The sequence below is a fragment of the Panthera pardus genome, unplaced genomic scaffold (genome assembly GCF_024362965.1).
Source record: "Panthera pardus isolate Hobbes unplaced genomic scaffold, ASM2436296v1 HiC_scaffold_15, whole genome shotgun sequence".
Lineage (NCBI taxonomy): Eukaryota > Metazoa > Chordata > Mammalia > Carnivora > Felidae > Panthera > Panthera pardus.
The window spans coordinates 14,018,795-14,042,360 of record NW_026526710.1 but is presented as its reverse complement, the minus strand read 5'-3'; the positions used below and the strand labels follow the sequence as shown (position 1 = coordinate 14,042,360).

The 23,566-nt window shown below is 45.3% G+C and overlaps 1 protein-coding gene across 2 annotated transcripts in view; it reads left to right on the top strand.

The window, feature by feature from the left end:
• UPB1 (beta-ureidopropionase 1) overlaps positions 1-10,829 on the top strand; it is a 29,020-nt gene extending 18,191 nt beyond the window's left edge. For both annotated transcript variants that reach the window (XM_019467101.2, XM_019467102.2), the window contains exons 6-10: positions 1,742-1,911; positions 5,730-5,811; positions 6,817-6,859; positions 8,118-8,272; positions 9,846-10,829. In XM_019467101.2, the coding sequence (XP_019322646.2) occupies positions 1,742-1,911; positions 5,730-5,811; positions 6,817-6,859; positions 8,118-8,272; positions 9,846-9,929 (534 nt within the window). In that variant the 3' untranslated portion in view covers positions 9,930-10,829. The remainder of the gene's footprint in view (positions 1-1,741; positions 1,912-5,729; positions 5,812-6,816; positions 6,860-8,117; positions 8,273-9,845) is intronic.
• Positions 10,830-23,566: the final 12,737 nt, after the last annotated feature.

Sequence of the window (23,566 nt, the reverse complement as noted above, 5' to 3'; positions counted from 1 at the left end):
GCCGCCATTGTCCTGCATCACATGGACGATAGGATTCTGGTGGAAGTCCTGGGTGAGTCCCAAACACCAAGCACAGAGGGGTATTTCTTTTTCTAATATAACCTGACGTAGCTTTCTGAAATTTGTCTTTGAGGTTAAGTAATATATTGATTAAAACGAAAATAAGTCATGCACAAATGTGAAATGATTCCTCAGCCCCTTTCAGGCTCTGAGCTCCTTACCCATCATAGGCTAGCCCTTGCTTGGGAGGTAGGGGGTCCTTGTCTGTAAGTCACATGAGGTCTTAGCCATGTCAATGTGTGGGATGGCAGTAGGTTAACGTGCGTGTCTGTGCACAGGGGTATTAGGTAGAACTTTGTGCCCATGATCAAGGTATAAATCAGGGGAGCTATTTTGATGAGTTAATGCCAATTCATGGGTGGATTAGATGAAGAGGGGTGGACGTTTGAAGGAGGGAAGTAAACTCCAGCTAATACCTGAGATATGAAACCTGAACTTGATCTGCGATGAATACAGTTGTTCAGAATGCAATCTCCCCAGTCCTTTGCTGCCCTCCCTGATTGCGGGAGTTCCAGCCACACTCAGACTGGTCAGGAGGACAAAGAAGGATCTATAGAGGGAGATGACATTCCCTAGGGAGAAAGAAAAACCGAGTGTTTCTCAGTAACAGCTGGAGATGCGGGTGGGAAGACGTGCTCATCACCTGTTTACCCTGGGATTAATCTTTAGCTCCCAGCAGATAGTGAAGGGTTTGTCTCAACACACCAGGATCTACTCCAGTGTCCACCACATGTGCACATCCGGGTTGCTGCCTGACCCTGACAAATTTTGAGATTAATGGGAGGAGGCAAAATGTTCTGGAATCATATCTGTTTGGGACCCTGACTAGTCCTCTAGCCCCCACTCAGTGCCATCCATGAAAATGTCCCAGGGCTGGCACCCCAAGGGGGCAGAGAGGCCAGCTGGGCAAGTCACATGCCCCATGAGGCCATGGTGGTTTTCCCCTAGCAGGTGATGGTTGCTCTGGATGAGCTTCCAGTCCCTTCTGCTCTGACATTCTTTATAGGAACATGTGGTTGGTGAAGACATTGACTAACTCATGTTAACATCGACCAAACTTTAGCCTTTAGTTGTACCATGATTGAAACCTAACTAAAGTTTATCCTTAAAATACTGTGGGAAGTTGCTTTGGGGATTTTTCTGACATGCCACAAAAGAAATTGTGGGTAAATGCTTAAGCCATGGTGATTTCCCAGTTGTTGGCTTGTAGTTATTGTGTCTGGTTTCTTCAATTTAAAAAAAAATTTTTTTAAACATTTATTCATTTTTTGAGAGACAGAGAGAGAGAGAGAGAGAGACAGATTATGAGCAAGGGAGGGTCAGAGAGAGTCAGCTGCTTAACCAACTGAGCCACCCAGGAGCCCCTCTTCGATTAAAAAAATTTTTTTTAATGTTTATTAATTTTTGAGAGAGAGAGAGTGTGTGTGAGCAGGGGAGGGGCAGAGAAAGAGGGAGACACAGAATCTGAAGCAGGCTCCAGGCTCTGAGCTGCCAGCACAGAACCTGACACGGGGCTCAAACCCACGGACCATGAAATCATGACCTGAGCTGAAGTCAGACATGAGTCACAGCCAAGACTGTTACTTTTAGAGAACTGGCAATATTTTATTTCTTCCGTCAAGTCTAAGGAAAGAGAAATTGTACAGCCCAGAGGTTTTCACATATGGCCCTTGTTTTTCAGTCAACTTACTACATGGAGGGAAACCTCGGACACCCCGTGTTCCAGACTCAGTTCGGGAGGATTGCGGTGAACATTTGCTACGGGCGGCACCACCCTCTCAACTGGCTCATGTACAGCATCAACGGGGCTGAGATCATCTTCAACCCCTCAGCCACCATCGGAGAACTCAGGTCTCTCAGCTTGCAGGATCTGGGAGGGTTCTTGGGACCTAGCGATCTTAGACCCACCGCCAGGCTGCAGGGTTCCGAGATGGGTTTAGTAAACTGCCGTGCGCAGCTGCGGCCACCAGGTTGTCTTACAAATATGAGTATGGGATTGTGTGTTGTGTATTTACGCAACTTTTCTGTGGGGAAAAAAATTACTCAACGTCAATTAAAATTCCCCCTAAAGAGCTGCTTTGCTGTAAAATACTATTCTCTGCTATTATTCTGAACACTGAGATGGTAATAATTCCCCTCCATCCTATAATTGTCAGGATTCCAAAAAGCTCCTCTTCTAAAGTACCCAGAGCATAGTAGGTGCCTGGCCAGCATAAGCTCCTTTCCCTGTCATGGCCCCTGCTAGGGGGACTGAGGATACCTAAGACTCTTATCTGCAACATCCAGCACATGGAAGTCAGACATCTGGATGAGAGAAGGAGCAAATGAGAGACTCAAAGCTGTGAGGGTCCTTAAGAGATCAGTTAAGTGACTCTGAAACTTGGTTTTAACCAGCAAAGGGTTTTTCTTGTAACACCTAACACGTGTTTAGGTGTCAGCCTAATCCTGAAACAGATAGATCTATTCTGATCAAGGCTGTGGGGTGGGCCCCGGCAGCCCTTGGGTTCCTGTGCAAGACCCCTGGGGCTCACTTAATAATGGCGGGCAAGCTAAGATGACCTGGCATGACTGCACTTCCTCTGCTTGTCTCTTCCCCAACGGCTGAGTATTTGGGTGGTTTCTAGTTTTGCATCATTAACAAGTACCAGAACTCTAGGAATTTATGTGCAATTATATTTCTCCCCAACTCACTTCCTCCAAAGCAGGATTCCTGGAGCAGGAGGTGCTGGCCTTCACTCTGTGTTGTACTGGTTGCCAGTGCCCTAGCAGTGGGTCCCTGGGGGACCCATGGGGAGTGGTTGGGGCAGTTCTGGTGGGCAGCTTTGAGTTCCCTGATGGCCTATCCCTGTCACTCTTCTCTCTTGACTAAATTTTAGTCAAATTTCTTCTGAAGGTCAGAATGTGATATTTACTTTACCTTTTCTTTTGAGCATGGGGCTCTCTTCTCAAGAGGGACATCCTTATAGCATTCCAGTTTCCACAGCAGCCCCCTCAGTGAGGCAGAGCACAAACCTGGCTGGCTCCCTCAAGTCACCTGCCCCATCCATGCACCTGAAGTTTATCTCTGTGTCCAGGAGGGGTGCTGTTGGTCAGAAGAGAAAAATCTTGGACATCCCCTGAAGAATTTCCCTGGGGCCTCATGGCAGCTTAGTTACTATGACAGAGTCCAAGGCAGTTGTGACATAGGGTAAACTACTGGTCATCCAGCATCCAGACCTGGGCAGAACCTCTGGGCCACCCCCTGGAGCAGCCCCCTCCTGTTGGCCATGTGTAAGACATTCAGCAAGCATCATCTACCTGCAAGGGTCCCTTGAGGAACCTGAAGCCAATTCGCTGAGCATCAGTGCCTATACCGGCTCTTGGGCCAGGGCAGGCAAAGCTGTGGCCTCAGACTCGGATGGCCAGCTCCCTGACCTTATTCTGTTGAGCTTTTATTATCCCCAATTAAGCAAACAGAAGCACCCCAATGTAATATGCACATAACTATTTATGTCTCCAGCAGTCTATTAGGCTTATTAAAAATTATTGATTTTCCTTCCTCAACCAACAGTCATCCAACTCATGCCTTTCAAGGGTATGGTGAGGCTGACAGTTAAAACGGTAACACGTCCTTTGGAAAGCGGTATGTTTCATGAGCTCCTAAAATGTTCACACCCTTGACCAGATAATACGCCTAGAACTTTACCTGACAGAGTACCTAAAAAAGGAGGAAAAGGCTGAAGCCAGAGGTGAGAGAAACGTCAGACTTAGGTAAATTTCGGCCCGTCTCTTCCTTGTTATTGCACAGTCACTAAAAAGTCATTATGAAGATAATGCAACATCATGACAAAAGCCTGTGAGCAAAGATGTTTTCAGGCTATGGTCAGAACTCTGTAAACCTCTTTTGCCAAGAATGGGTATGGAGTGTGGAAAAATTACAACAGATGGTTTATAAGGATGGTGGGATTCTGGGTGATTTTCTTAAAATGATAAATGAGTGTTTATGGAATTGATGGTGAGTGTTTTTTCAGCACCGGGCTGGGCAAATCCCCACCAGCTGCACGCAAGCAATGGCTTCTGGAACCATCCATTCCTTCACTGGCATGTCCCCCCTCCCATACACACATGCTCTGTGGATTGGTGGGGTGTCCTCACTCATTTTAGGGTCCCACAGTTATAAGCACATGATAGACTTGAAGTGTTTTTTGATGACCTGAGTCATCCTGACCCATGTGGCCATGTATGTGTGTCAGTAGGAGAGTCGCTGTTCCATCTCTTCAATGCATGTCTTTGTCACACTGTGACTGGGAATAAGGCAGATGTCCCCATACCCCCATCGGGCTCTCCATGATTCCCGCATACCCTGGGTTCTCACGAGCCTCCATCTTCTTTCCCTTGCTTGCTTTGAGAGCCAAAGTTTTATTGCCAGCTGTGGGTTTGAGTCCTACACAGTGCACCCTCCCAGGAGAATTGCAAGAAAGATGTTTTCTGGAACTCACCCTGCAACTGTCTATTTAATTCCTGAAAATGTCATTTACGGGTGTGTTTCTATAAAAATCCTTTCTTAAAAGTTTTGTCAGCTTGGCTTAGCACCTGGGGGGTGGGGGGCAGGGAAGCAGCAAAATGAGTCCTCTCAATCAAGCCTGTGATTTTTTTTTTTTTACAGACTCATGAAACCTCCCGAGAATTAGGCTTGTGACAAGCACCCACTCCCTCCACCTACTCCCAGTTTAAACCAGGTGCATGCTGACAGGAAGGAAGATTCCAGGGCATTTTGCTCTCAGTCACTCAGTGTTTCTAAGTGGGCATTACACCTGTCAATCCAGAATCTTAATGATGTTGTTCCTCAGACAACAGAGTGACAAGAAGGCCCACTGGATTCCATGGCACATTGTCATTGGTGGGCTGGAGGACAGGGTCTTCAATTGGGGCAAGGTTTTCCACCATGTCCTACCTTTGTGAATACTGGACTGAAGAAGGCCCACAGCTCAGCTGTACCTGTATGGTGCCTCCTTCCTAGGCCAGTAAGAGAACCAGGGATCCCCTGCTTAGAGTCTCAGGGTTCAGAAGAGGAAAACAGGAAGGCACTGGGAAATGTGGACAGGCTCAGGGGAGGTGACACCTGCTACAGAATCTACCCCTTCCAGTTACCCCAATTCCTTGCAGGTTTACTCTGTTTGCTTGGCCTGAAGTACCCCCTCTCTAGAGACTGCTTTGCAAGGCAACAGAGCAGGGTCGGGATTAGTGCAGCAGTCTGAGTCTTGAGCTCCCTTCTTACATTTGCCAGGTGAGGCTCTGCCCAGCACAGAATGTGAGTTCCTCACCCGACCCAGGAGGAGGGAAGGAGAGAGAGCTAGTCACAGGGCTTCTGCCACGCAGCCCCCTCTAGAAGCTTTGCATGTGTGGTCAGTCTTTACAATATTCCTTTAAGGAAGTTTCAGAAAAGGAAACTGAGGCTCAGGGCTGCTTTGTCCTGCAGCAGCCCCTCCCCAAAAGGCTGCTTGGGCTTGAGCAAGGGACAAGCTGGCCTGCTTGTGGGTTTGGGGTCACCCACAGCCACAAACAGTCTCCCTGGCCATCCCCACTGCGGACCTGAGAAGGCCGACAGCCTGGCTGTCACTCAGGACCAAGCACCCTCCCAGTCTGGCTGGAAAGTCAGCCACATGGTTCCTCTTGTTTCTCTCTCACAGTGAGTCCCTGTGGCCAATCGAGGCCAGAAACGCAGCCATTGCAAACCACTGCTTCACCTGTGCTATCAACCGTGTGGGCCAGGTAAGTCCCTGAGGTCTGGCTGGTCTCTCAGGTTTGGTTAACCAGGTGTGCTGGGGAGGGGACAGAGTGATAAGCTGCTAGGAAGGCTACCTGCCGAGAGGGGACCCGGCCTCTTCGGCCAGCAGAGTCCACAAGGGGAAGCAACTGTCTGCTGGCCCTGGTGGGGACATGTCACACCTCTTCTCCCTGCTCCCTCTGTGTGAAGGCCATAAATGCTAGGGTCCCGAAAGGGGGTAGACTGGCTTGGTCTGTTACTTTTAAAGATATTCCTATGTCCGTCTTCTGTTTTTGTCCGTTTTGGTTTTTAGCTGAAACCGTTTTGAATGGCTGTCACCCTATCCCCACCACGTATCCAGTTTTGTGTTTTTCCCCATTGACCCCATGCACTGAATGACCCTGACTACAAAAACACAATGCGTTTATTACGTAATAATCTCCTTCCTATTCTTATTAATCGGATGCCAAAATCTAATCAGAGCATCTGCTCAGTCTGAGATAACCGAGGTTTCTACGTTTCTGGCAACATGAACAAACTCAGTGTTTTAATTAGCCTGTGTAACCCCATCACAGCTTGATATGCAGTTTCCATTAGGCTTTAGGGAAGATATTGAAAACCACGTGTGGACACCCCCTTACTCCCTTCATAGACCCCAAGCTGGGGCTTATTTCTCAGGCGGATACACCTCAGATGCCTTCCACAGCCCTGAGAACCACTCTGCAAAGCATCTTTTTTTTTTTTTTCCCCCTCCCAGGAGATTATAAACTCCCCAGAGATGAAGTCTGAGTTTTTACCTTGCCTGTCAAATTCCCCGCCGGCCGCCTGTGTTGGCCCAATGCTGGCTACTTAGCAGGGACGTTTAATAAGCACTTGTTGATTGCCCAGTGACTACAGGCCATTCCTTCTGGCTTTAACTGTTCACAAAAATGCCTCCTCAGCCCGACTTTGTGGTGGATGCGGTGGTAGTGCCACCTATAGGTTTACCTTACCTTGGTTTTATTTCACAGGAGCACTTCCCGAATGAATTTACCTCTGGAGATGGGAAGAAAGGTATGTTCTGTGAATTTCCATGGTGGCTGCAATTGAGGGGTGGGCCTCGCTGTCCCATTCTCTGTCTGCCACAGGGTCTGTGCCACAGGCCTTGTCTGCACATGTGGCATGTTGTCGGAAGCGTGCACTGCTCTCATCTTTATGGCCCACAGTGTGGGGGCAGCCTGACCATGGCTACGTTTGGATAGGCAGTCCTGGGCTTGTGACCACATCATTCCCCAGATGGGAATTGAATGGCATTGGATTGGACTCTACCCCTCCCCCAGGATTGGTATAAGATGGGCCTAGAAGATATGGGGGAGCCCTTTGTGAGCTCCCTGAAAGACGGGGTGCTTTATCTCCTTCCCTCTCTTCCTTTGTCCTTGTTCATCTGCTACCATCCCCCACCCCAAGCTGCACAGCTGTCCCAGAACACTGGCATGGATTGTCTTGGGTTCCTAGAATCCACAGCTTGTTTTGATCTGAGGGCAGGTACCACCTCACCTCTACTAGGATTCCCCACCCCCTGGTCCCACCTCTCTGGCTGGAAATGTGGGAGGGAAGCGCCCACCAAGGAGGAACTACCTCAGGGTATCCCCTGATAAGGCAGAGGGGATGGAGCAGGTCTGTTTCCCAGAAAAGCACTTCCTGAAAGGGTTCCAGATCCCCTCATTTGAGGCCCCAGACTTCCAGAGTCTCCAATCTCAGGTAGCTCTCTGCAGTCAGAGTCACAGAAGAGGCAGGGAAATGAAGTCTGCTGGGAATCTACTGTGTCCAAGCCCCTGCTGGGCCCTGCACTGTGCCCACCTACTCCTTACATGCCTGTGGGGTGGCTATTAGCCCACTTGTGAGGGGACCGAGGTATGGAAGGAGGTGGGTACAGTAGACAGAGCTGGCAAGGCAAGTGAGGGCAGAGCTTCCAGCTCACGTTGTCGGGCCACCACAGGAAGCAGGTCACACAGGAAGCCCTACAGAGCCATGTGACTCCTTTGGGCTGTGGGTGGCTAATGTTGGGAGTAAGGGCTAATACTTCTACAAGGGTGACCTTTAAGAATGTTCCCAGGGGCAGAGGTGAGGGCTGTGAAGTTGACTTTTGGAAAAACTTCCTTGACCTCAGGCCTGAGGAGGGACTCAGGGACTTGGGCCTCAGCACTTGGCAGATGCTGGGGAGGGTGGCACTGACCCTTTGTTTAGGATGTCACTCAATGTGCCTATCTCTCTGAAGAATCCACTATGTGCCTGCACAAGCTCACAGGTTCTTTCTTTTGCTCCTTCAAAGCTCACCAGGACTTCGGCTACTTTTATGGCTCGAGCTACGTGGCAGGCCCGGACAGCAGCCGCACCCCTGGTCTCTCCCGCAATCGGGACGGGCTGCTGGTTGCCGAGCTTGACCTGAACCTCTGCCGGCAGGTGAATGACATCTGGAACTTCAAGGTGGGTCCCTGAGTCCCCTGATCTTGCCCTGCTCCTCTTCTTGAGCCCCCATCCTGCTCTCAGGGCTAGAAACTACAGCCGCTGGGTTTGCTCTCCAGAACAGCCAGATGAGACTCCAAGCTGAGTGGAGGGGCAGGTTTCTTCCTCCCAGAGCTGGTGTGTGAGGGAGGAACCACTGCATCAAGTAAGGCCCAGGCAGCAGACCCTAATAAATTCTCCTCTTGTCTGATTTAGAATCTGGGCGCCTTCAAACAAATTAATCTCAATTTCATTTGTCTGGAGAATAGAGTGGATTGGCTTCTCTAATCCTTTTTTTCCTTTCCAGGCATTTGTACTTATCACAAGATAAATGTGGGTGTCTGGCTCTGCCTGTGGCCCGGCCCCATGGTCTAGGCCTTGATGGTAGAGGGAAATGGGTCATGCAAAGAAATGGCATCTTATCACAGCTGTGTGCCCCCTCCTCCCCACCTTTCCCAGTCACTTTAAGCAAGCCCTTTCTGCTCCTGGGCCTTAGTATGCCCATTTGTAAAACAGAAGGCTTTACTGCAAGGTCTCAAGTGGCCTTTGAGACCTAACTTGCGTGACACCAGGGGTTATGGGAGGAGCATAAGTGCCCGCCTTCCTGGAATGGGGAGCCATTCCATGGCAGCCATGGCCCAGGACCCGGACCCCCCTGGAATATACTGTCTCATCCTGGATGCAGATGGAGTTTGCTGCATTAGTGTCCAACAGTATTCTATCAACTCAGAACCCACGCCAATGAATACATACAAATGAATGTCCTCACAGCTGAATGACTTTGCCCAGCTTCTGTGGGAAGAACCAGCTCCCCTCCATTTACCTGAGCATGGGTCCTTGGGCATGTTCCCTGAGTCTCAGATCCGCATCAGACAAACAAGACAAACAAGGCCCACATGAACATCTCCTCTTTCCTGGGAAGGTCTCTCCTCTTCCTGGGAAGCTCAGATTAATGCTGTATTCCACACAATAAACAGAATGTTTCCTCATCAGTAACTTTTTGAATGCAAAAGCCCTCCCAAACTATGGTGATGGGCTTGAGCTCCTACTGGGACTTTGGGGAGGAGAGAGGGAGGAGATGCTGGGTAGATTCTCTAGCCCTGCCCCCATTCTCTCCCAGACCAGAGCCGGGAGGGTGCACCAGGGTGCAAATACCTGCAAACTTCACTGCCGTCTGGGGACCTGGAGCAAGTCACTCCCCTCTCTGGGCTGTGGGCTGTTCTTCTGGGGTTCTGTAAGACGGAAGGACAGCCCTCTTCCCTTCTGCCTTGGGGCAGGCCACACCTTCCGGATAACAGATCACAGAGGTCTTCCAGCAGGAGGGGCTGGAGTGTGTGAGTCCTCTGTCATCTGTCATCTTAGCTATAGCACCGGAATCAGTGCCGAGAGGTCACACAGGGGTTGTTTCTCTGTGTTACATAGTCTGAAACTATCCCCTCAACGGGCCTTCCAAACAAATTTCTGTCCCATGGCTGCCCTCTAGTGGCTAGAGGTGGTGGTGAGTAAATGAGGGACGTTTATGAAACAAGAATTTCTGCCTGTGTTTTGCTTTCAGATGACGGGCAGATATGAGATGTACGCTCGGGAACTTGCCGAAGCCATCAAACCCAACTACAGCCCCAATATTGTGAAAGAGTAGCTGGATGTCAGTCCCTGCCTACCAAGGAGGGGACCTCTGCCCCTAACAGCTCATCAAGTACAGCAGGCTTTTACACTTTCAAGTTCTCCCTCATGATGCCCTGATAACATTGCTGTACAGATTGGTTTTAAAATGCCCAGGCAGGGAGGGTAGATTGAAGAGTGACTGCTTAATGAATACGAGGTTTCCTTCCTGGGTGATGAAATGTTTTGGGGCTACACAGAGGTGATGGTTATACCTCTAATGTACTAAATGTACTAAATGTACATGAATGTACTAAATGCCATTGAATTGTATACTTTAAAATGGCTAATTCTGTGTTATATGCATTTTACATAATTTTTAAAAATTCCACACACTGCTTGTGCAGGTTGACTTGCATTTAAACACATGGGATGCCCCAGTCCTAAGGTTCCTCACCTCCTCTGTTTAGACTGTCAGCAACCTGAGGGTAAGGGTGGGAGTGTATGTCCAAGGGAAAAGCCGAGGCTGATCCAGAGTCCTTGAATTACCGGGTGGTTGTGGGCAGGGGAGACGGTCATTAGATGTGTCCACTTGGCCAGGCTGCAGTCTCCAGATATTCAATCAGACGCTAATCTGGGTGTTGCTGTGAAGGTATTTTGTCGACGTCATTAAAGTCTGTGACCAGTTAACTAAGCAAGTGAGATTATCCTAGATAATCCTGATAGGCCTGATTCAGTCAGTCAAAAGGCCTTCAGAGGAGAGCTGAGGCTTCCCCAGTGAAAAAGAAATTCTGCCTGTGGACAGCAGCTTCCTTCCCAGGCCTGTTTGAGTTCCAGTTTGTCCTTCCTGGTGGCCTGCCCTACAGATTTCAGACTTATCTGTCCAGCCCCCACAATCACTTAAGTCAATGCCTTGCAATAAATCTCTTTAAATATATATGCGACTGTTTCTGCTTCTTTGGTTGGACCCTTACTGATATAGATTCTGGTACTAGAAGTGGTTCTAGAGGAACAGAATCTTCAGGATGAGTTTTCTGCATTGGTGCTAGGTTTCCTGGAATTCTTCTCTAATTTGGTTGATTTAAAGACACTAATGACTCTATTTCCAGTAGTAAAGAGGGCAATGGTTAGTCCATGGTATGATGTAGCAATAGAGATGTATAGAAAGAACAGGACAGGGACGCCTGGGTGGCTCAGTCGGTTAAGCATCCGACTTCAGCTCAGGTCACGATCTCGCGGTCTGTGAGTTCGAGCCCTGCGTCGGGCTCTGGGCTAATAGCTCAGAGCCTGGAGCCTGCTTCTGATTCTGTGTCTCCCTCTCTCTCTGCCCCTCCCCCATTCATGCTCTCTCTCTGTCTCAAAAATAAATAAACTTAAAAAAAAAAAAAGCCCATATGACTTTAAAAAAAAAAAAAAGAAAGAAAGAACAGGACATCAGCCTGCACGCAAGAGTCCCAGTCTGCCATTCCTGGTGGCCTGTCCCATCTGTGGATTTTAGGCTTGGCTGACCAGCCCCCATCAATTGCAAGTATAAGGCAATTCCTTGCACTAAATCTCTTTATATCTTTATATATATATATATATATATATATATATATATATATATATATGCATACATGCTTATATATGTACACACATACATATGTACATTTGTGTCTCCTATATATATAAATATATCTGTATCCCCTGCTGATTCTGCTTCTCTGATTGAGCACTGACTGCCTGACTTACATAGCAGATTTCCACTTCTCTGCACCTTGGTTTCCACATCTGTAAAGTAGGACCATATCCCCTCTCCTGCTTTATACGACAGGACAGTGGTGAGAGAAAGACTAGATGGGTCAGGGAGCCTATGTGACCTTGCACCACACAGCAAGAGTCCCACCTGTGAAGTCTCAAACCTCCATAGCCAGCCACAGTGTTGAAAGTGGGAGTGGGGTCCTCTGGTTCTACCCTTACTGTGCCCAGTCAGAGAAGGTAGCCTCATTCCTTCCCTGGCCTAGCAGCTGAATTGCATGAATCAACCCATGTCAGGGCTGGAGTGCTCCTGGACAGCCGCATGGGGTGAGAAAACCAGTTGCAACTATCCAGCCATACCTCTGTGTTAACCCCCTTAACCTCTCTGAGCTGCAGGCTTTTCCCTTCACATAAAAGCCCCCTTTGTACTTACTTTTCCATAGAATCCAGCCCTGCAGATGCAGTGAGCTTTTCTGTTTGGCCTTCAGTGTCCAGAAACGCTATGCCTGTGATTTCTAAAAGGAGTGTGTAGTCAACCAAATACAGAAGCCAGCTGAGATGACAAGTTGGTGTATTTATGAAATAGGCTCTAATACACCAGAAAGGATTTGATTATCCACACCTCTCACTGCCTAGAATCAAAATGTTCAAGCCTGCCTTAGGGTAGATGGGCCCTGCACACATGGAGTCATTTAAGGGTTTAACTCATGCCTGGAACATTTAGATACTCAGCAAACATTTGTTGGCTGAAACCTAGGGTAGAAGTTTTTGTTTCTATGTGATCATTGCTGATACCACGGGAGAGAAGTTGCAGTGGTTCTGTGTACAGGGCCTGTGGTGGATGGGTGAAGGCTTCTGACACTCTGAGCCTTGGTTTTCTCACCTCTAAGATGAGAGGTGACTGGGCTTAATTAAGGCTTTCTGGGGTCTCCCTAGCTCTTCAGACAACATTCCTGATAGCCCATGGCTTTATTGCTAGAATCTGGAGTATCAGAGGAGAGTGGTGCCAAGCCACAGCGTGTCCAACAGGAAAAAAGGCAAAGACATTCTCCAGGATAGACCACATTTTAGGCCACAAAACAAGTCATAATAAATTTTAAAAGATTGAAATCATATGAAGTCTCTTTTTCAATCACAATGGAATTAAACTAGAAATAAGTAGCAAAAGGAAAATTCAGAAATATGTGAAAATTAAACCACATGTTCTTGAATACCCAATGGATCAAAAAAAAAAATCACAAAGGAAATTAGGAAATGTTTTGAAACAAATGAAAACAAAACCAAAACACCAAAACTTATAGTATGCAATGAAAGCAGGGCGACAGGGAAATTTATAGCTGTAAACACTTACATTAAAAGAGAAGGGGGGTGCCTGTCTGGCTCAGTCCGTAGAGCATGTGACTCTTGATCTCAGGGTTGTGAGTTCAAGCACCACATTGGGCATAGAGTTTACTTTTAAAAAAATAAAATAGGGGCACCTGGGTGGTTCAGTTGGTTAAGTGTCTGACTCTTGATTACAGCTCAGGTCATGATCTCACAGTTTGTGAGTTTGAGCTCCGCATTAAGCTCTGTGCTGATGGTGTGGAGCCTGTTTGGGATTCTCTCTCTCTCCCTCTGTCTCTCTCTGCTCTCTCTCTCTCTCTCTCTCTCTCAAAATAAATAAACTTAAAATTTTTTAAAATAAATAAATAAAATAAAAATTAAGAAGAGGATTTCAAATCAACAACCGAATTTTATACCTTAAGGAACTAGAAAAAGAAGAGCAAACTAAACCCAAGATAACCATAGAGAAGGAATATTTAAGATTAGAGCAGAGAGAAATAAAATAGAGAATAGAAAAAACAATAGAGACTACCAATGAAGCCAAAAGTTGATTCTTGAAAAAAATCAACAAAACTGACAAAGCCTTAGCTTGATTGACTAAGAAAAAAAGAGAAGACTCAAATTACTAAAATCAGAAATGAAAGTGGGGACATTACTACTGATTGTACAGAAATAAAAAGGGTTATAAGAGAGTACTATGAACAGTTTGTTAGAGGAGGTCATCAAGAGCATATGACTGCTGGTTGACTCATGGACTGGACCCAGGCAATCAGAGGCCCCTTCCCCTCCTCTGCCCACTAGAATGTACATTCTGCCCACTCTTAGCTCCACACTAGGAGCTACTTCAATGATACAGCTTGAGAGAGTAATTTTTTTTCTAGTCAATTGGCAAATATTTATTAAGATTCTAACATTGTAAAACGAACTAATATGACCCACAGAGACAAAGATGAACAAGATGGGCAAGATACCTATTCTTGTGGAGCTTTCTTTCTTTTTTAATGAGTCATGCATAATTTATTTATTTATTTGGGGGGAGGGGTTTTGAATGTTTATTTTAAAAAATTTTTATTTATTTATTTATTTATTTATTTATTTATTTATTTATTTATTTATTTAAATTTACATCCAAGGTAGTTAGCATATAGTGCAATAACGGTTTCAGGAGTAGAATCCAGTGATTCATCCCTTATATAGAACAGCCAGTGCTCATCCCAAAAAGTGTCCTTCTTAATGCCCATCACCCATTTAGCCCATCCCCCCACCCTCCCCTCCAGCAATGCTTGGTTTGTTCTCTGTATTTAAGAGTCTTTTATGTTTTGTCCCCTCTCTGTTTTTATATTATTTTTGCTTCCCTTCCCTTATGTTCATCCGTTTTGTATCTTAAATTCCATATATGAGTGAAGTCATATGATATTTGTCTTTCTCTAATTTTGCTTAGCATAATACACTCTAGTTCCATCCACGCTGTAGCCAATGGCAAGATTTCATTCTTTTTGATTGCCGAGTATTATTTCATTGTATATATATATATAGTGCTGCTATAAACATTGGGGGTGCATGTGCCCCTTCCAAACAGCATACCTGTATTGCATCCCTTGGATAAATACCTAGTAGTGCAATTGCTGGGGCATATGGTAGTTCTATTTTTAATTTTTTGAGGAACCTCCATACTGTTTTCCAGAGTGGCTGCACCTGTTTGCATTCCCACCAGCAGTGCAAAAGTGTTCCTCTTTCTCCGCACACTTGCCAACGTCTGTTGTTGCCTGAGTTGTTAATGTTAGCCATTCTGACAGGTGTGAGGTGGTATCTCACTGTGGTTTTGATTTGTATTTCCCTGATGATGAGTGACATTGAGCATTTTTTCATGTGTCTGTTAGCCATCTGGATGTCTTCTTTGGAAAAGTGTCTATTCATGTCTTTTGCCCATTTCTTCACTGCATTATTTGTGTTTTGGGTGTGGAGTTTGATAAGGTCTTTATAGATTTTTGAACCCTAACCCTTTATCTAATATGTCATTTGCAAATATCTTCTCCCATTCTGTCAGTTGCCTTTTAGTTTTGCTGATTGTTTCCTTCGCTGTGCAGAAACTTTTTATTTTGATGAGATCCCAATAGTTCACATTTGCTTTTGTTTCCCTTGCCTCCAGAGACGTGTTGAGTAAGAAGTTGCTGCAGCCAAGGTCAAAGAAGTTTTTGCCTGCTTTCTCCTCTAGAATTTTGATGGCTTCTTGTCTTATGTTTAGGTCTTTCATCCATTTTGAGTTTATTTTTGACTATGGTGTAAGAAAGTGGTCCAGGTTCATTCTTCTGCATGTCGCTGTCCATTTTTCCCAACACCATTTGCTGAAGAGATTGTCTTTTTTCCATTGGATATTCTTTCCTACTTTGTCAAATATTAGTTGGTCATACGTTTGTGGGTCCATTTCTGGGTTCTCTATTCTGTTCCATTGATCTATGTGTGTCTGTTTGTGTGCCAGTACCACACTGTCTGGATGATTACAATTTTGTAATACATCTCAAAGTCCAGAATTCTGATGCCTCCAGCTTTGGTTTTCTTTTTCAGGATTGCTCTGACTATTCAGGGTCTTTTCTGGTTCCATACAAATTTTAGGATTGTTTGTTCCAGCTCTGTGAAGAATGCTGGTGTTGTTCTGATAGGGATTGCACCGAATGTGTTGATTGGTTTGGGTAGTATCGACATTTTAACAATATTTGTTCTTCCAACCCATGAGCATGGAATATTTTTCCATTTTTTGTGTGTCTTCTTCAATTTCTTTCATAAGTTTTCTATAGTTTTCAGTGTATAGATTTTTTACCTCTTTGGTTGGGTTTATTCCTAGGTATTTTATGGGTTTTAGTACAGTTGTAAATGGGATCAATTCCTTAATTTCTCTTTCTTCTGCTTCATTATTGGTGTATAGAAATGCAACTGATTTCTGTGAATTGATTTTATATCCTGTGACTTAGCTGAATTCATGGATCAGTTCTGCAGTTTTTTGGTGGAATCTTTTAGGTTTTCCATATACAGTATTGTGTCGCCTGCAAAGAGTGAAGGTTTGACTTCTTCCTTACTGATTGGGATGCCTTTTATTTCTTTGTGTTGTCTGATTGCTGAGGCTAGGACTTGCAACACTATGTTGAATAACAGTGCTGAGAGTGGACATCCTTGTTGTGTTCCTGACCTTAGGGGGAAAGCTCTCAGTTTTTCCCCATTGAGGATGATATTAGCTGTGGGTCTTTCGTATACAGATTTTATGATCTTGAGATATGATCCTTCTATCCCTACTTTCTTGAAAGCATTTTGTCAAATGCTTTCTCTGCATCTATTGAGAGGATAATGTGATTCTTATAATTTCTTTTATTAATGTGATGAATCACATTGATTGATTTGTGGATATTGAACCAGCCCTGCATCCCAGGTATAAATCCCACTTGATCATAGTGAATAATTCTTTTAATGTATTGTTGGATCCAGTTGGCTAGCATCTTGCTGAGAATTTTTGTATACATGTTCATTAGGGAAATTGGCCTGTAGTTCTCCTGGTCTGTAGCCCCCTGTAGCATTCAGGTGATTGTGCAGTGGCAGCAGTTCAGAGATTATGGCAAATCACAACACACAGCCCGCTCCAGGTTTCACCACACCCTGGCATCTCTTTGTCCCAACACCAGCAAATGTGGCTGTTCTCTGGGGTCTGGTGGGACCTTTGCCTGTAGGGAGGTCATATATCCTCTACCAAACACCCTCCAAGCAGGGGAACTTCTTCTCCCTGTGTGGCCCATGGACCCCTCAGACCTCTCTGCCTGCTCCTGGGGATTCGCCCTTCCTCCCCACCAGAGCACCACCAGGTATTGAGTTCTGGAATTCTGACTCTGCACTCTCCTGTTTATAGAGACCTAATGGTATTGAAACTCTCTCCTTTCTCCCTGTCAATGGTTTTGGGGAACAGTTTTCTTGTTCAGTCCCTTGTGTTTCCTCTCTTTCTCTTTCTCTCCAGCTACTTTTCCTGCACTCTTCACCCTTTCTCTGTCCTCTCTCTGCAAAAACAGCCTCCTACCCTCAGTGGCTTCTCTCTCCCCCAGTTCACCTCTCCACACTGTGTACCTGCCAAGTTCTATGGCTCAAGTTATGCAGATTGTTGTGTTAATCCTCAGGTCAATTTTCTAGGTGTGCAAAATGGTTTGGTGCTGATCTAGCTGCATTTCAGGGCAGAGAGAAGCCAAGAACTTCCATGCTGCTTAGCCATCTTGGCCCTTGAGAAAGTAATGTATTATTAAGGCCATCTGAGCAGCCTATGTGACTGAACCCCATTAAGGTCTCTATGTAAACTCTTAAGATTCTGGTGGGCATATGCAGAGATCTACTTGTCTTGCGACCACTTGACACGAACCTCATATGTAAGTGGCCTTGCTTTAAAACTGCCACCTACCTCACGGCTCCTGGGTGGCTCAGTCGATTAGGAATCTGACTTCATCTCAGGTTATGATCTCATGGTTTGTGAGTTCAAGTCCTGCATCAGGAGAGCTCGAGCACTGCTTCAGGTAAACACAAGCCCCACTTTGGGTGAGCCCTGATTCTCTCTCTCTCTCTCTCTCTGCCCTTCATGGGATTCTCTCTCTCTCTCTGCCCCTCACTCACTTGTGCCCTCTCTCTCTCTCAAAAAAAGAACAAAAACAAAAACCCTACTACCTACCAATCTGGAGAGGTCTGCATCTTTCTTTGTTCTCTCCTTGCCTTCCACTTATGGGGGCCAGTTTCAGATTTCACCCAGGGAGTTGCCACATTTGCAAACCAACACAATTGTCTGCCAACAAATTGGACAACCTAGATGAAATGGACAAATTCCTAGAAACACAAAACTACCAAGACTAAATCATGAAGAAATAAAAAATCCAGATAGACCTATAACTAGTAAGGAGATTTAATGAGTAATCAAAGCATTCCTACCAAAGGAAGGCACTGGTCCTGGTGGCTTCACTGGTGAATTCTACCAAACATTTAAAGAAGAACTAACATCGAGGCACCTGGCTGGCTCCATCGGAAGAACATGCAACTCTTGATCTCGGGGTCATGAGTTCCAGCCCCACATTGAGTGTAGAGATTACTAAGACAAACAAACAAACTTTTAAAAAATTAAATAAATGAAAATAAAGAACCAACACCAATATTTCTCAAGTTCTTCCAAAAAACTGAAGAGGAAGGAATGCTTCCTCTTTTTTTTTTTTATTTTTTATTTTTTAAATTTACATCCAAGTTAGCATATAGTGCAACAATGATTTCAGGAGTAGATTCTTTAATTCCCCTTACCCATTTAGCCCATCCCCCGTCCCATGATCCCTCCAGCAACCCTCTATTTGTTCTCCATATTTAAGAGTCTCTTATGTTTTGTCCCTCTCCCTGTTTTTATATTATTTTTGCTTCCCTTCCCTTGTGTTCCTCTGTTCTGTGTATTAAAGTCCTCATATGCGTGAAGTCATATGATATTTGTCTTTCTCTGACTAATTCCGCTTAGCATAATACCCTCTAGTTGCATCCATAGTTGCAAATGGCAAGATTTCATTCTTTTTGATTGCTGAGTAATACTCCATTGTGTGTGTGTGTGTATGTGTGTGTGTGTGTGTGTGTGTGTGTGTGTGTGTAAAATACCACGTCTTCTTTATCTGCTTCTTTTTTTTTTAGTATTTATTTTTTTATTTTTGAGAGATGGGGGCGGGGTTGGAGGGGCAGAGAGAGAGGGAGAGAAAGAATCCCAAGCAGTCTTCATACCATTAGCACAGAGCCAACGTGGGGCTCAAACCCACAAACCACGAGATCATGACCTGAGCTGAAACCAAGAGTCAGGCGCTCAGCTGACTGAGCCACCCAGGCGCCACTGAAGGAAGCACTTCTTAACTCATTGACGCCAACATTATGTTGACATCAAAGCCAAAAAAAGACACTACAAGAAAACAAAACTACAGAGGAATATCCTCTATGCATACTGATGCAAAAATCCTCAACAAAGTACAGTTGACCCTTGAATAATGCAAGGGTTAAGGGTGCTGACCCCCTACACACTCAAAAATCCGATGTACAACCTTTGACTCCCCAAAATTAATAGCCTACTCTTACCAGAAGCCTTACCAATAACATAAATGATGGACTAACACGTATATCGTATGTTACATGTGTTATATACCATATTCTTACACTAAAGTGAGCTAGGGAAAAGAAAATATTATATTTTTTAATTTTTATATTAAAAAATTTTTTAATGTTTATTTTTGTGAGAGAGGAGAGAGAGAGAAAGAGAGAGAACATGAGTAGGGGAGGGGCAGAGAGAGGGGGAGACACAGAATCTGAAGCAGGCTCCAGGCTCTGAGCTGTCAGCACAGAGCCCGATGCAGGGCTCAAACTCACAGACTGTGACATCCTGACCTGAGCTGAAGTCGGATACTTAACCAACTGACCACCCAGGCACCCCAGGAAAAGAAGATGTCATTAAGAAAATCAGCAGGAAAATACATGCACAATACTGTACTATATCCAAAAAAAATCCAAACATAAGTGGGCCTGTGTAGTTTAAACCTGTGTTGTTCAAGGGCCAACTGTACTAGTAAATTGAATCCAACAGCATATTAATGGCTAAATTAGTCTTATTTCTATTGTTTCCTTTAGGATAGGTTAAAGAAACATGAACATATTGTCAAGAACTGGGAAGAATCTGCGCTCTTACCCTGTTTGGAAGCTGACAACTTAGCCGACCTCAGTCTCTTGGATGCTAGCGGAAGACACAGCACTCCTCAGAGGCAAAGGAGTTTTTAGTACAGCAGTAGCAGCAGCCAGAGTACCAGCACTGTGTTATGGCAGTTCCCCGAGCCCCAGTTCCCCCAGGACGAGACAAAAGAGGGCCAAGCAATCCCTGCACATGCAGTGGGTTGCATTAAGAAGAGAAAGGGAAAGAGAGAGAAGAGCTTAAAAAATTCTAATCTTTTTTACTGGAAGGTAAAATATGCCTGCCCCTTGTTCTAAAGGCAGACACTATCTCTGTCTACCAAGGTTGCAAGAACACCTGCATTTTGCTTCAGAGGGAGACTTTGCTCTATCTGCTAAGGCTGTTGGCTCTACAAGTGTCCTTGAAAACACAGTCCAGGAAAACACAGTCCAAGACAAAGGCGTTCATGGTTTTAGCTCATGAGTCTTGCAAAAATTTGAGAAAAGTGAGAGACCTACAGCAATAACTTCTAGCAATGTCCATTTCTCATTTCTGCATCATCTTGACTTCTGGCAGTTTCCCCATGAGTGTACTACTCTATCAGTCACTCTGATTAATTTGGCTGACAGAGGCTGGACCATATCAGTTCCATTTGTCTCATAGGATTTCATTAATTTTATCCATAGAACTTCAAGGAGAATGAGCCCAACCTGCAAATTAACCTTAGTCCTACCTCCTAGGGTCCTCAACCCAACAGCCTGGACAAATTGCATGAACCATGAAGGTCTACCTTAGAAAGCCAAGTGGCTTTCTCAAATATTGACCTTTCCACTTGGCTTAGGTCATTAATCCAGGTATGGCAGGATATATTAGATACTGTCCAATCTCCACCCTGGCCCACAGGAAGAAATCTAGGCAAGATTATTATCTATACCAACCTAGCCAGTGACCTAATACTGATCTGAAATGCCCTCCTGGGCCAAGGTGGTAACAGTGATCACTTCTTCTAAAATCAAGGATAAATGTTCCATCACTTTTTCTAATCAGATGACTACCATCATGGGGATATCTGCCCACAGAGTACACATAAATAACGAGTCAGTTACTGGTCCAGGAAGCTCCCCTGAGTAATTGAGGCTAGCCTCATTTTAGTGAGATCTTCACAGTTGTCTGTGGGCTACCCAATCTATTAATGGTATTTGCTTAAACAATTGAATGGATCAAAGATCTAAATGTAACAGCTAACCCTATAAAATTCTTAAAAGAAAACACAGGAAGAAACCTTCATGACACTGGACTTGGCAGTGATTTCATGGATTATGGCCCATGACCAGCATGAAGATGCAAGACACCGTTTTGGGGGAAGTTGGCTAGTTAATGCCTGGCTTCCATACAAGTACAGTCATCAGAGCTCCCGTGGTGTCCCCAGAAAGAAAGTGTTCTCCACAAGTTTTGAGGTCCCCCAAGTGGGACCTACATCAGTCAAGGAGCAAGTTGATATCTCTCCTTGTGGCGTCCTGACCAGTTGGTAGGCCTTCGGTTTCCCAGTTAGCTTGAGTAATTGAATCTAATCCTTGTATTTGGAAGGACTGTCTGAGGGTAGTCAGTCCAATCTCTCCTGTTTGCCCATGCCACCAGCTGGGTGACACTTGTCTTCTCCATAGAATGGCTGAATGAGATCTATGGAGACAGCGGTTGGGAAGGCAGCTGGTGGCATTGCAGTTGTTTCCCCTGGGAGATTGCAAGAGCCAGGGCTATATCCCCTGTGTTGTGTTTCAAACAGCCTTCTGGTAAGGTTAATAGGAATGGTGATCAAACTGTGGTCAAAGCCATCTGGTTGGGAAGAAGGCAAATCCCTGCAATCGGTTATGTTTAACATGCTTGCAAAAGTTTGGGAATGTTACACCGGGGCATACATATTTCATAACGAAGGCTCCGGAGGCAATTATGAAAGACAAGAATCATTAATGATTAATGCTTCTCCCTCCCTAGCTTGTAAAATCTAAGCTCTTTCCTATCTAGGTGCTAAAGTTGCCATTCCTCCTCCAAAGTCAGTATAAATTCCAATAGCTAAAACATCACCTTTTTTTCCCCAGTTACCCCTTTCTCAAACCCCTAGCCTTTGTTTGGAAGGGTCAGGTGCAAGAGGAACAAGAACATTTTTATAAAATGCACAGAGACCTGTTATTTTCCCAACTTCATCCCACATGGGCCACCATAGGGGGTCTTGGCAGGCAATGTACTCACCCAAGTGGTCATTGTCCTTATGATCTCTGACCATGTCAGTCCAACAGGAGAATCCAAGCGGCTAAACCAGAATCAAGTTTGAATTCCTAGGCCTCCCTTCAACTGGGCTGTCACTTTAGAACACATGCCAAACAAGCTGGCCTGGAGTTGTTCTTAGGAAAAAGAAAGAAGCAACATGCCCAGGAATCATCAAGTTTAAATCCCCCAATCCAGGGCGCATGGGTGGCTCAGTTGGTTAAGCGTCCAACTTCAGCTTGAGTCATGATCTTGCGGTTTGTGGGTTTGAGACCCGCATCTGGCTCTGTGCTGACAGCTCAGAGCCTGGAGCCTGCTTCAGATTCTGTGTCTCCCCCTCTCTCTGCCCATCCCCTTCTCATGCTCTCTGTCTCTCAAAAATAAATAAACATTAAAACAATTTTTTAAAATTAATCCCCCAATCCAAACTGCTTTATGAGAGAGAGTGGACCAGGAGGGAGTGAGGGAGATAGACTCAGAAACATATATATATATATATATATATATATATATATATATATATATATATAACAATGTATACATTGTTTAACATGTTTATTAACATATATATGTTTATTTTCGAGAGAGACAGCAAGAGTGAGAGCGAGAGTGGGGGAGTGGCAAAGAGAGAGGAAGACACAGAATCCAAACAGGTTCCAGGCCCCTCACTTTGAGTGCCTAGCCCAATGTGGGGCTCAAACTCACAAACTGTGAGATCATGACGTGAGCCAAAGTTGGACGCTCAACCAACAGAGCCACCCAGGTGCCCCAAACCCTTTTTTTAAAGTTTATTTATTTATTTTGAGAGAGAGAGCTTAAGGGAGGGGCAGAGAGAGAAGGAAAGAGAGAATCCCAAGTAGGCTCCAAGCTGTCAGCACAGAACCTGACTTGGGGCTCGATCCCACAAACCGTGATATCATAACCTGATTCGAAATCAATTAAGTCAGGCACTTAACTGACTGAGCAGCCTGGGTGCCCTTACTCAGAAACCTTTCTGAGTTGATTCTTTCGGCATTCCAGCATTGGATGGGTTTATCATTCTTGTCAGCTACCTTCATCTGCATTGCAAACCCAACTGGAGGCAGTAAGAGCCCGAATACTTGGCAGTACTTCTTCTATGGCTTTCTGTAGGAATTTGTCTCATGGGACTCTCTCTGAGAGGGCCAAAGCTTTTTTTCGGCAGGCAGAACCTACTGCAAGAAAATCTCTAGGAACTTTTACCATGGTCTCCTAGTGTGGTTAAGGCTGGCATGAGAGAATGCAGGAAGGGCTGAGCGGATAGAGGGCCCAACTGTGCCACTCCTCCTTGGCAAGCACTACGTGCTCCAATCCCTCATTGCTCAAGCAAACCAGCCGAGGTTCCAATGATCCACCTGCTTTCTTCCCACAGCTGTTTTGAATTCCCTATCCTCTAGTCTCTGTGTAGATGTGCATCTCTATAACGGTTGTTTGAAAGGAATCACAACCGGGGTGCCTGAGTGGCTCAGTTGGTTGAGCGTCTAACTCTTGATTTCAGCTCAGGTCACGCATGATCTTGTGGTTCGTGAGTTTGAGCCCCACGTCAGGCTGTGCGCTGACAGCACGGAGCCTGCTTGGGGTTCTCTCTCTCTCTCTCTCTCTCTCTCTCTTTCTCTGTTCCTCCCCCAATCACATGTGCT